The sequence below is a fragment of the Geospiza fortis genome, unplaced genomic scaffold (genome assembly GCF_000277835.1).
Source record: "Geospiza fortis unplaced genomic scaffold, GeoFor_1.0 scaffold2556, whole genome shotgun sequence".
NCBI classification, from domain to species: Eukaryota; Metazoa; Chordata; class Aves; order Passeriformes; family Thraupidae; genus Geospiza; species Geospiza fortis.
The window spans coordinates 9-13,305 of record NW_005054786.1 but is presented as its reverse complement, the minus strand read 5'-3'; the positions used below and the strand labels follow the sequence as shown (position 1 = coordinate 13,305).

Sequence of the window (13,297 nt, the reverse complement as noted above, 5' to 3'; positions counted from 1 at the left end):
AGTGCTCTGTCAGTGTGAGTGTTTTAAGTGATAGAAGTGAATTTTAAAATGTTGTTTCATGCTTCCAAAGGGTTCTTTGGAATGGATGGATGTCACGGATCCAGGGATCTGGGATGGGAGAAAGACACATCTTCAGGGATCTGAGATGGGGAAGGACACGGATCCAGGATCCAGGATCATGGATCCAGGGATCTGAGACAGTGGGGAGGATGTGGATCCAGAGATCTGAGATGGGAGGACACAGATCCAGGATCATGAATCCAGGGATCTGAGATGGTGGGAGGGACATGGATCCAGGGATCTGAGATGGGGAAGGACACGGATCCAGGATCATGGATCCAGGGATCTGAGATAGGGGAAGGACATGGATCCAGGGATCTGAGATGGGAGAAGGACACAGATCCAGGAATCTGAGATGGTGGAGAGGACACAGATCCAGGATCATGGATCCAGGGATCTGAGATAGGGGAAGGACATGGATCCAGGGATCTGAGATGGGAGAAGGACACAGATCCAGGAATCTGAGATGGTGGAGAGGACACAGATCCAGGATCATGGATCCAAGGATCTGAGACGGGAGAAGGACCCCGATCCAGGAGAGTGGGAGGATGAGGAGGATGGGATGATTCCTTGGGCAGGGCTGAGCTGCAGGCTCACCTCGATGAAGAAGAGGGCGGCGCTGGACGTGGGGTGGCCGCTGATGTAGATCCCGGCCAGGATGGCCCCAGCCAGCACCAGCACGGCCACCACGATGCCCACCACGGTGCCCGTGGGGATCGGGGCACCCGCGCTCTGCGAGGGCAGGCTGCTCCCTGGGGGGAAAATGGCAAAGGTCAGGAGGCTTTCAGAAATCTGTTCAATTAAAAAATTTTTTTTTAATTTACAGAATTTAAAATTTTAAATATAAAAATATTTACAAAGTTTAAAATCTAAAAGCATTTACAAAATTCAAAATTAAAAATTCTTAAAATGTGTAAAAGTTAAAATTTAAAATTATTTACAACATTTAAAATGAAAAATTCTCAAAATTTACAAAATTAAAAATTAAAAAATTTACAAGTTTTTTAAAATTTACAAATTTAAAAATAATTACAAAAAAAAATTAATAAATTATTCAAGTATTTGTTCTATTCCCTGTCCAAATCACAAATTGTTACCAAAAAAAAAAAAGTTTTAAAAAAACCCCTATGCTAAGTTAAAAGGCCTTCCTTACCCTCTCCTCCTGCAAACTGGTTGAGTTTAGTGTCATCTGCAAGGAGAAAACACAGCAAAACAGAAAATCAGGAGTTTGCAGCAATATCCTCGTGTTTCCCACCCAATTCCTCCCCCCAGGGTGGGATTTCTGGGCGGTTTTAAATCTCTGTGGGAAAGGGAAGCACCTGGAAAATGCCAGGGGCTGAGTGGGGTGTGGTGTGTGGGGTTCCTTCCCTGAGGTGGCACCTGGACCACAAATGTCCCCAGGAAGGGGTCGACGGGTTGTTCTGCTCCCCATGGGAGCTTCGATCCATCACGGCGTGTCCCTGCTCAGCCTATGGAATCTGCATCCCGAATAAACCCATGGGATGATCAAAATCCACGTCCCAAATCCCAAAAAAAGCCCCACAGATGCTCAAAATCCACTTCCCAAACTCCAAATAAACCCACAGGATGCTCAAAATCCCCTTCCATTCCGTGGCTCATTCTGGAAGGACCAGGATCTACCAGGCAAAGCTTTGTCCCTCAACAGGCTCCACATGATCACCCTCACCGGGGCGAAATCCTGATCCAGAATTCCCAGGGCTGGGATTCCAAATCCCGATCCAGAATTCCCAAGGCTTGGATTCCAAATCCCAATCCAGAATTCCCAGGCTTGGCTGTGCACCAGAGCTCCAGGAGCAGAAGCAGGGGGCTGGAAGGGTTGGGGAGGACATGGATCCAGGGATCTGGGCTGGGTGGAGACGACACAGATCCAGAGAGCTCAGCTGATGGGGAGGACACAGATCCGGGGATCTGGGATAGTGAGGAGGTGGATCCAGGGATCTGGGCTTGTGGGACAGATGCAGATCCACCAGTCTGGGCTGACTGGGAAGGACACAGGGATGTGGGCTGGTGGGAAGGATGTGGATTCAGGGATCTGGGCTGGTTGGACAGGATGTGGATCCAGAATTCCCAGGATGGTTGGACAGGACATAGATCCAGGGATCTGGGCTGGTTGGACAGGACACAGATCCAGGGATCTGGGCCGGTTGGACAGGACACAAATCCAGCGATTTGGGCTGGTTGGACAGGACACAGATCCAGGGATCTGGGCCGGTTGAAGAGGACACTGAGGGCCAGCTCCCCTCTCTGATGGAGCTGCTCCTCTGCTGTTCCCCGCTCTCCTCCCGCTGCAGCTGCCGTTTGCTCCCTTCCAAGATCACAAATTAACTTCCATGCTCTGTGTCACACAGAGCCTCTTGTTCCTTTTTTCCAAGAACCAGCGATGGGCTGGAAAACAATCTCGTGGCGGAGTTCCAACCCCCCCGCCTCCCTCCTTGCCTTTAATTGCTCCTTTCAAAGTCAGCCCTGCCGGGCAGGAGCTCGTTCCCCCTCCCAGCTCCTTCCCGGCGCTGAAGGACAATTACCGACGCTTCTTTCTATTTATCCTAATTAGCACTTTGCGTTAGGGACTATTAAGCAGCCAAATTGCGGCGCTACCTGCGCCAGGATCGGCGGAGCCAGCCCCGCGTTAATGGGATTATGGAGTTTTGGATGCCGGGCGTCTCCAGGGGAGATCGGGGCTTTTTGTGGAGCGGCGATCCCAAAAAATCAGCGATCACCGCGGGAATTCCAGGCTGAGAGTCCTGGCACCAGTGAAATCCAAACCCCTCTCTCTGGGATTGACCCCTTTAGGATCCCGAGCGTTCTCCCCACCAGGGCTTGGTTGCTCGCTGACCTTCACAAATGGATAAAAAAAGCTGGAAAAAACCCCAACATTCTTCCCAGCGTGCCTCACTGCTGGGTGTCTCCTCTTGGCTGCCCTTCCCATCATCTCCTGCTCTCATCCTTCCCCAAGGACGGGGTTTGGACACCCTGGGATGGTGGGAGCTGTCCCTGCCCTGGGGATGGGGTGAGCTTTGATTTCCAACCCAAATCCTCCTGGGATTGCAGAACTTCACAGATCCAGGTGGAGAAATGAACTTGGGCGGGGATTTTGGGAAGATTTTGGGTGGGGAGGGGCTGGGATGGAATTCCCAGAGCAGCTGCGGCAGCTCCTGGATCCCTGGAAGTGTCCAAGGCCAGGCTTGGACAGGGTTTGGAGCCACCTGGGATGGTGGGAGGTGTGGGTCTGGATGGGATTTGAGGTCCCTTCCCACCCAAACCATTCCAGGATTCTGCTCCAAAACCCATCTGGCGTTTACTTGGATTTGGATTTGCTTTTTGAGGAGGTGGAAGACCTGTCCAGGGATCAGGATCAGGGAGTCACCTGTCTGGGGATTGAGTTCAGGGATGAGGGGATCACCTTCCCATAGATCAGGGATGGGGGATCACCTGTCCAGGGACACCCCTAGAGCTGGGATCACCTTTCCAGGGTTTGGCATCAAGGATGGGGATCACCTTCGCAGGGCTCAGGGGTGCAGGGTCACCTGTCCAGGGACACCCCCAGGGTCGGGGTCACAGGTCTGGGGACACCCCCAGGGTTGGGGTCACCTGTCCAGGACCCACCTTCGGTGGTGAGGCTGTCGAGGAAGAGCGAGGCCGTGGGGGAGGTGACAGCGCCGGGTGACACAGACACGGAGCTGCCCGGGGGCGCCGAGTAGTGCCCGCCCTCCGCCAGGTCCTCACAGGTCTTTTCATCCGACTGGTGGGGGAAAATAGGAGAATTTGGGTTAAAAGGAGAATTTGGGTTAAAAGGAGAATTTGGAGATGGTTTTTCTCCCAACAGGAATTCCAGGAGGGCTCTGCGGGGTCAAACGCTGAAGTTCAAACACAGAAGTGACCCAGAGGGGGCAGAAGGGGAGGAGAATTTGGGAAGGATTTCATCCTGGGGACGAATCCTGGGGACAAATCCTGGGGACGAATCCTGGGGACAAATCCTGGGGACGAATCCTGGGGACAAATCCTGGGGACGAATCCTGGGGACAAATCCTGGGGACGAATCCTGGGGACAAATCCTGGGGACGAAATCCTGGGACGAATCCTGGGGACGAATCCTGGGGACGAATCCAGGGACAAGTCCTGGGACAAATCTTGGGATGAATCCTGGGATGAATCTTGGGGACAAATCCGGGGACAAATCCTTCGTGCACCTCGGGTGACCCCATGTGGGTCCAGTGACCTCAAAGGGTCTGGTGAAATAAAGCTGAATTTTCAGTAGGAAAGTAGAATAAAATCACTAAAAGATCACCCCCAAAAAACCCACAAAAACAACACAAAAAACCGCAACCAAACAAACAAAACAACAACAAAAAAATCCAAACCAAACCATAGAAAAACAAAACAAAACCTAAAACCCAAATTAAAAAAAAAAATCAAAATTGAAGCAAACAAACAAAACCCACAAAAAGCAAACAAAAATAAGGAACAATAAAAAAAAAAAAAGAAGAAAAGGGAAAAAAAAAGAGAAAAGGCCAAAGCAGAAGCAGATGTTTGGTCAGGGCTGATCCTTGTGAGTTTTTGCTCCCAGGGACACAAACAGGGCTCGTTCCTTCCTGCCTGCAGTGAGTAAGAGTCACGCTCCAGGAGGAGGGGGAATAACGGGAATAAAGGAAAATAAGAATAAAGGGAAAATGGGAATAATGGGAATAAAGGGGGGAAAGGGGAAAATGGGAATAATGGGAATAAAGGGGAATAAAGGGAAAAATGGGAATAAAGGGGCAAATGGGATGTAAAGGGAATAAAGGGATATTTAAGGGGAATAAAGAATGATCTACAGGTGTATCTAAAGGGAATAAAGGGATATCCAAAGGGTTATCTAAAGGGAATAAAGGGATGTTTAAATGGATATCCAAAGGGAATAAAGGGGTATCTAATGGGGTATCTAAAGGGACTACAGAGTTATCTAAAAGGGAAATCCAAAGGGAAATCTCAAGGGGTGTCTAAAAGGAAAAAAGGAAAATCCCAAGGGATGCTCAGTCTGATCCAGAACACCTTGGGTCAAGCATTCATTTTTTGGGGGCCATGGATTTTGGGGGGCCATGGATTTCGTGTGGCTCAGCCCCATTCCCTGCACTCAGGAAGGGACTGGGACTGGGATTTATTTGGATTGGGATTTATTGGGACTGGGACTCTCTGTGCTCACCTGGCCGCAGCCGTAGCTCAGCCACTCCTCCCGGTACCGGTCGAAGCCACTGGAGCACCTGTGGGGAAAATCAGGATTATCCAGGGCCAGGTTACGGGAAATAGGAAATGTTTAAAACTCAACAAAAAGTTCACAGGATATACATTTTTTATATAGACTTTGAGATAAGAAATGTTGATTTAGAAATTATCTTGAATAGGACAGATATGGTTGAGAGAAAAATGAAATTAGAAACAAGTTTCAAAAGGTGGCCTGGAAAATAAAACTGGATATTTTTGAGAAATAGAAACGTTTTATATAATAAAATATTATATATATATATATATAGATATATAGATATATAGATATAGATATATAGATATAGATATATAGATATAGATATATATAAAGTATAAAGTATAAAAATATATATTATATAAGTTGTATTGTAGTACGAACCACGCGGGGTAATTTTAGATTATTATCTTTAAAGCATTTACAGCATGGTGTGTGATAGCCAAAAGGAAAGGGAAAATAAGGAGAAAAAGAGAGGGAAATGGGGAGAAAAGAGAGGGGGAATCAGGGGAAAAGGAGAGGGAAAACAGGAAAAAAAGAGAAAAAATACAAGAAAAGGAGAGGGGAAAATCAGGAGAAAAGAAGAGGGAAAATCAGGAGAAAAGGAGAGGGAAAATCAGGAGAAAAGGAGAGGGAAATCAGGAGAAAAGAAGAGGGAAAATCAGGAGGAGAGAGGGGAACTCATGAGAAAAGGAGAGGGAAAATTAGTAGAAATAAGAGGGAAATGAGGAGAAAATGAGAGGGGAAATCAGAAGAAAAGCAGAGGGGAAACCAGGATAAAAGAAGAGGGAAATGAGGAGAAAAGGAGAGGGAGAATCAGGAGAAAAGCAGAGGGGAAATCAGGAGAGAGGCCCGGGCTGAGTTTGAGTTTCCACTCCCCGGACTCGGTGCCAGGGCAAGGCTGTGAGACCCACGAGGTTCCCTGGGCTCCTTCCAGCAACATCTGCACAGGAAAAACACTGCAGGAGCTCCAGATGACATCAGGCAAACACCAGCCCGAGAATTCCCTGCGGGAACAGGGGATGGAGCAGAGCTCTGACCTTTGGAAAGGCTCAACCCCCAAACAACCCCTGCAAAAAAATCCATTTACCCACCAGGGTAAAGGAGAAACCACAAAGAAACTTCTGAGATCTTTGCTTCGAGTCCAGTTCCTGTCACAATTATGGGCTCAGCAGAGGTTAAAAAAAAAAAAAAATACAGATTTTATTATTTAGGAGAGAGCTGGGGTTGGAATCACGAGGTTGGGATGTCGGCTCCAAGGCTGGAGCTCTTTGGGGAGGAAGCCAGGGATGACAGTGGCCCTCCTGCTCCAGATCTGCATTTCCAGAACGTTCCTGCCAGCTGGAATTCCCACTGGGAAGCTGAGCTGTCCCCGGGGGACGTGGGGCTGGTGAGAAAGGGTTAAAGGGGGTGAAAAGCGGTTAAAGGGGGTGGAAAAGAGTTAAAGAGGGTGAAAATGGTGAGAAAGGGTTAAGAAAGGGTTAAAGGGGGTGAGAAGGGGTTAAAGGGGGTGAAAAGGGGTTAGAGGAAGGTGAGAAGGGGTTACAGAGGGAGGAAAAGGGTTTAAAAGGGTGAGAAAGGGTTAAAGAGCGTGAAATAGGGTTAAAGGGGGTGAAAAAGGGTTAAAGAGGGTGGAAAAGGGTTAAAGGAGGGTGAAAGGCGGTTAAAGGGGATGAGAAAGGGTTAAAGAGGGTGGAAAAGGGTTAAAGGAAGGTGGAAAAGGATCAAAGGGGGTGAGAAAGGGTTAAAGGAGGGTGAGAAAGGGTTAAAGGGGGTGAAAAGGGGTTAGAGGAGGATGAAAAGGGGGTTAAAAGGGTGAGAAAGGGTTAAAGAGGATGGAGAAGGATCAAAGGGGTGAGAAAGGGGTTAAAGGGGGTGAAATAGGGTTAGAGGAGGGTGAGAAAGGGTTAAAGAGGGTGGAAAAGGATGGAATTCCCAGAGCAGCTGTGGCTGGCCCCGGGTCCCCGGCCGGGTCCCCTGGGACAGTGGGAGGTGGCCCTGGTGGCCCTGGGGGGACTCTGAGGTCTCTTCCCAACCCAAACCACCCCATGCTCTGACAAAATCCCATCTGCCAAACCCGGGAATTGGGAACAAGCAGGACAAGGAAGGGTTTGAACAAAGCCCGGCCCAAACCAGACCCAGGCTGGAGTTTTGTCACCAAAGCCACCCCAGGACGAGAACGTCCCCTTGCCACGGAGCCACCGCCACTGCCACCCTGCTCGGGGGTGTCACAGGGACCCAGAGCTGCTTTGGGGTGGCTCAGGGGACAGGGAGGGGGTGGCAGGTGCCCTCAGCAGAGCGGGCTTTGCACGGCACAGGATCTGTGTTACTGGGTCCCCTCCCCTGCCACCAGCTCTCAATCAATCCTGCAGCTCCATCTCATTAAATCTGCTCTGCACAACCCTGCCCGAGCTGGAGGAGAGCAGGGACAGCTCCACGTCCTCCATGCAACCCCCAAAAAATCAGAAAATTCCTCCCCAACAGCTTTGCTGGCCCCATTCCTGATGAGCAGGGGCTGTCTCACCCCGAGGAGTGTCCCCTCCCTGCCCTTCCACTGATCCCAGCCCAAATCAGGACAAATTTCCCTCGTTTTTAAGCTCACTGACAAAAATCTGAGTCCTGCCTCAGGTCCCAGCTTGTTCCAGGACTAAAAAAAAACCCCAGGAAACGCAGCCTTGGAGTGGCTTGGAATTGGAGATCAGGTCACGGCTGAAGCACAGCTGTGGGGCCAAGAGCAGCACCTCAGCACCCCAAAAAACAACAAAAAACGGGGAAATGATCCCAAAAAAAAGGATGGAAAGAGCCCGGGGCAGCAGGCAGGGGAGGGGGTGGTGGCAGGACCTCTGCAGGACGTGGCACCAGCTGCAGTTGAAGGTCAGCTCCGAGCTCAGGCACGTTTCACAGCTCTGGTGCTGCAGGCAGGCTGCAAAAAACAGAGAGGGGAGACGAGAGAGGCTCCAGCCGGGCTGGGGCAGCTCCCTGGCCACGGAGAGAAACACAAATGTCCCAAGCACAGTTCAGGACAGGGTCAGCTGCTCCCCGGGGACCCCAGGATGGGCTGGAGACCCCTGGACAGGCTGAGCTGGGGATCCCAGGATAGGCTGGGCTGCTCCCTGAGGACCTCAGGATGGGCTGGAGACCCCAGGGTGGGGCTGAGCTGATCCCCAGGGATTCCACAATGGGCTGGAGACCCCTGGACAGGCTGAGCTGGGAATCCCAGGATGGGCTGGGCTGCTCCCTGAGGACCCCAGAATTGGGCTGAGCTGCTCCCCAGGGACCCCAGGATGGGCTGAGCTGATCCCTGAGGACCTCAGGATGGGCTGGAGACCCCAGGGTGGGGATGAGCTACTCCCTGGGGACCCCAGAATTGGGCTGAGCTCCTCCCTGGGGACCCCAGGACAAGGTGAGCTGCTCCCCAGGGACCCCAGGATGGGCTGAGCTGATCCCTGAGGACCTCAGGATGGGCTGGAGACCCCAGGGTGGGGATGAGCTACTCCCTGGGGACCCCAGAATTGGGCTGAGCTCCTCCCTGGGGACCCCAGGACAAGGTGAGCTGCTCCCCAGGGACCCCAGGATGGGCTGGAGACCTCTGGACAGGCTCAGCTGGGGATCCCAGGATGGGCTGAGCTGATCCCTGGGGACCCCAGGACAGTCTGGAGACCCCAGGGTGGGGATGAGCTGCTCCCCAGGGACCCCAGGATGGGCTGGAGACCCCAGGACAGGCTGAGCTGGGGATCCCAGGATGGGCTGGGCTGCTCCCTGGGGACCCCAAGATGGGTTGGAGACCCCAGGGTGCGGATGGGCTGCACCCCAAGGACCCCAGGATGGGCTGAGCTGCTCCCTAGGAACCCCAGGACAGCCTGAGCTGCTCCCCAGGGTGGTGCTGAGCTGCTCCTGCTGACATCGCCCCCTCCCTCCACCACCCCACAGACCCCAAACCCCAGGAGTTGGGCGGCGTCGACCCCCCCAGCACCCCCAGCCCTGCCTCGGCCGCCTCCTGAAGCTGGGATTGCGAGGCTGCTGGGGTTTGTGGGCGGCATTTGGGGTGCCCAAGGGGCAGGGGCACTCACTGGGCAGCGGGGTGAACTCCACAGCTGACAGGCTGCTGATCCTGCTGGTGTCCAGCTCCACGCGGTGGTACTCGTAGATGGTGCGGCGCCGGGACTCTGCAACGGAGCCTGGGCTTTAAACCGGGCTTAAACCCCCCTGCAAGGCTTAAACCCCCTGCCCAGGGCTGGGCCAGGCTTAAATTCCCCTGCCCAGGGCTGGGCCGGGCTCTGGGGGAGCTGCTGAAAGGCACAGGTGGCCCCAGGTGTGGGGTTGTGCCCCTGGAGGAGGGCTGGGCTGGGAAATGGATTTGTAGGAAATTCTCCAAAGCTGCCAGGAGGGAGGATGGGTTGGGGTTTGTGTCACCTGTCCATTAAGGGGAAAACAGAAACAAAAGCCCAAAAAAACCCCCACTTATAATGTGTTGTAATCAGGAAATAATTGGCTTGTGATTGCGATGGAGTTAATGATAACATCTGTATTGTCTCACGAGAGTGAAAATAGAATAAATTTCTTTAAATGCCTCTCAGTTGTCCCATCTCCGGGTCAGAAAAAAAAAACTTCATCCAACAGGCTGGGAGGTGCCAGGGCACAGGAGGAGCTCAGAGCTCGCCCAGCTCGGCCCAGCCCAGCCCAGCTCAGCCCAGCCCAGCCCGGGCCAGGCTCCAGCCCCAGAGCCGCTCCCAAACAGCTCCAAACAAACATCACTGGGCTCTGACTCACTCCCCCTGATGCCTCAGGTTTTAGTTTTTATATTTTTTTTAGATTCTGTGCTGCTTTAGTGTGTGGGTCTGGGCTTTATATTATGGGATGGTGAGCTCTGTGCACAGAGCAGGGAGACAAAACAATTCCTGCTCCAGCTGGGCACCAAGGACAAATGATCCAAATCTCAGCCCCAAGAGCACAAACACCGTGGGCTGGAGAGAGAAAAACAAGCAGGATGGGACTGCATGGGCTGGAGCTGGAATGGGACAATGAACTGCAAGATGCAAATGGAGCAGAACTTACAAAAGTGAGACCTCGTGAGCAGTCGTGCATTTTGGGACCATTTGGGTTCATTTTGGGACCATTTTGGGTTCACCTTGGGTGCAGCCCTGGCTGGGCTCTTGTGCTGCCCAAGGTGGATCCATGGAGGGGATGCTTTGAATAAATCCCTGCTTTATTCTGTAATTCTGGCCTCAGTTCCAGCTCAGCCTTCTCAAGGCACCACCCAGAGCTCCCAGGGCTCCTGCAGCCGCTTCCCCCCAAAAATCACCTCCTGCCCTACCCCTTTGGAATTGAGGAAGGATTGGATTTCCCTCCTCTTCCTCATCAGCTGGGAATCAGGGAAAAGCTCCTGGAGGTTGTGGACTGGGCAAAGCTCCAGCCAGAGCATGAGGCCATGGGGAGATGCACCCCAAAAAGGGATCCCAAAAAGAGATCTCAAAAAGAGGTCCCAAAAAGGGATCCTAGAAAGAGATCCCAGAAGGGGATCCCAAAAGGGAATCTCAGAAAGGGGGTCCCAAAAAGGGGTCCCAAAAAGGGTCACAGGGAACGTGAGGGGCAGGCAAACCCCACAGCCCTCCTCACACTCCCTGGGAATCCAAGCAGGGCATCCTCCCACCCTGAAACCCCCCAGGATGAGGATCCCAGCCCTCTCCCTGCGGGATCAGCTCCCCCAGGGACTCACCAGGCACATCAGGAGAAGGGTTGAGCACCATGAAGGCGTCGGAGAGCCCGGCCTTCACCGGGTGCTGGCTGGCGCTGATCTGCAGGACCGGCACAGGGATCTGCCCAGGACAGAGGGTGGGACAGAGGCTGGGACACATCCCAGGAATGTCCAACCCCACTCCCAGCCCCACGGGGACCCTCCTGCCCCATCCCCTCACCTCCTTGTAGCCGAAGACGATCCTCCCGCTGCGGTGCAGGGCGGCCTGGAAGGTGAAGCTGCCCAGGTCCTCCTTGCCCTGCAGGTAAACCTTGTCCCACTGCACCACGAACACCGTCCCTGGGGGTGAGCAGAGCTGCTCAGTCCTTCCCTCTCCCCCTGCTCCGTCCAACCTCCACCTCAGCCCCCCAACCTGCAGCATCCACTGGGAGAGGAGCAAAACGGGATGGGGAGAGAGGGATGGGGACACAGAGGGATGGGGACAGAAAGGAATAGAGAGAGAGGGATGGGGACAGAGAAGGATCTTCTGATCCGTTCCTGCCTCAGGGGTGACTGTCGCAGACATCTTTTATGAAAAATCTTTTTTCTTTAAGATTTTTCCTCCTGAGAAGCTGAGAGGCCTCAGGAACAAAATGTAAACAATGGTTATCTGCTGCTGTGGAATGCAACAGGTGGATCTGTGATTGGTCTCATGTTGGTTGTTTCTAATTAATGGCCAATCACAGTCAGCTGGCTCAGACAGAGAGTCTAAGCCACAGGCCTTTGTTATCATTCTTTCTTTTTCCATTCTTAGCTAGCTTTCTGATGAAATCTTTCCTTCTATTCTTTTAGTATAGTTTTAATATAATATATATCATAAAATAATAAATCAGCCTTCTGAACATAGAGTCAGATCCTCATCTCTTCCCTCACCCTCGGACCCCTGTGAACACAGTCACAGGTGACAGAGCTGGGCTGAGCTGACACAGGTGGGTCTCCAGCCCACCTGGCTGAGGGAGGAGCAGGGGGAGCTGCTCTCACCGTTGTCCAGGTACTGCACGGTGGAGTTCCGGGAGTAGCTGGGGTTGAAGTTGGCCATGAGGGGGGCGATGTACTGCGTGGCCGTGAGCATGCGGTGGATGATGTCCCCCGTGAAGATGAAACCTGAGCGGGCAGAGGATGAAGCTCACCCTCCTCCTTCCTGCCTCACCCATCCCGTTTTTTGCCCCTCTGGATTTCCCCTCTGACCCCGCTGCGTCCCCCCTGTCTCTGCAGGAGCACAAGGAGCAGCAGCTGCTGACTCCCCGAGGAGATTTGGGGTGCGGGAAGGGCTTGGAAGGGCTAGACCCCGATCTCTGAGCTCCCTGGGGCTCAGGGATGGGGGGTGAGGGTAGAGCCAGATCCATGTCCAGGCCCTGCTGTGGGCATCCCATCCTATCCCATCCCATCCCATCCCATCCCATCCCATCCCATCCCGTCCCGTCCCATCCCATCCCATCGATCCTATCCCATGGATCCCATCCCATCCCGACCCCTCAATTCCATGGACCTCATCCTGTCCCATCCCATCCCATGGATTCCATCGATCTCATCCCATCCCATCCAATGGATCCTATCCCATCCCATCCCATAGATCCCATGGATCCCAACCCACAGATCCCATCCCATGGATCCCATGGATCCCATCCCATCCTATCCTGTCCATCCCATGGATCCCATCCCATTGATCCCATGGATCCCATCCTGACCATCCCATCCTGTCCTGTCCCATCTCATGGATCCCATCCCGTGGATACCATCCTGTCCATCCCATGGATCCCATCACGTTCATCCCATCCCATGGATCCCATCCCACAGATCCCATCCCATGGATCCAATCCAATCCCATCCCATGGATCTCATGTCCCACCCCACTCACCGCCGGTGGCGATGGTGACCTGCCGCAGGAGGTGGCCGTAGAAGGGGAAGTCAAAGGACAGGACAATCCTCTGTGGGGTGGAGAGGGGGAGAGACACAATCAGCCCTTGGGAAAACTCTGGGAATGGGGAGAGAGGGGTGGGAGAGAGGGATGGGGAAAGGGATGGGGAAAGGGATGGGGGGAGGGGGATGGAGAGAGAAGGAGAGAGGGATGGGGAGAGAAACCCTGCAGGTTCCTTCATCCCTGGGACGACCAGGAGGCCCCAAACACTTCCCAAACCCTGGAGCTCCCCAAACCTCTCACAGGGCCCCCGCTGCCCCTGGGCCACCCCCGCCAGGCGTGGGGACACAGGGGACAGCACGGGAATCACCCAGGGGACGCAGGGACACAC

At 53.2% G+C, this 13,297-nt stretch overlaps 1 protein-coding gene across 1 annotated transcript in view; it reads right to left on the bottom strand.

The window, feature by feature from the left end:
• Positions 1 to 12,976, bottom strand: part of PLXDC1 (plexin domain containing 1) — a gene marked incomplete at its 5' end in the record, with an annotated part of 13,389 nt that extends 413 nt beyond the window's left edge. Inside the window, 10 exons of the mRNA XM_005431160.2 lie at positions 658 to 812; positions 1,214 to 1,249; positions 3,685 to 3,820; positions 5,261 to 5,318; positions 8,156 to 8,237; positions 9,385 to 9,480; positions 11,031 to 11,130; positions 11,230 to 11,348; positions 12,030 to 12,152; positions 12,907 to 12,976. Of these exons, the coding sequence (XP_005431217.1) occupies positions 658 to 812; positions 1,214 to 1,249; positions 3,685 to 3,820; positions 5,261 to 5,318; positions 8,156 to 8,237; positions 9,385 to 9,480; positions 11,031 to 11,130; positions 11,230 to 11,348; positions 12,030 to 12,152; positions 12,907 to 12,976 (975 nt within the window). The remainder of the gene's footprint in view (positions 1 to 657; positions 813 to 1,213; positions 1,250 to 3,684; positions 3,821 to 5,260; positions 5,319 to 8,155; positions 8,238 to 9,384; positions 9,481 to 11,030; positions 11,131 to 11,229; positions 11,349 to 12,029; positions 12,153 to 12,906) is intronic.
• Between the last annotated feature and the right edge of the window lie 321 nt (positions 12,977 to 13,297).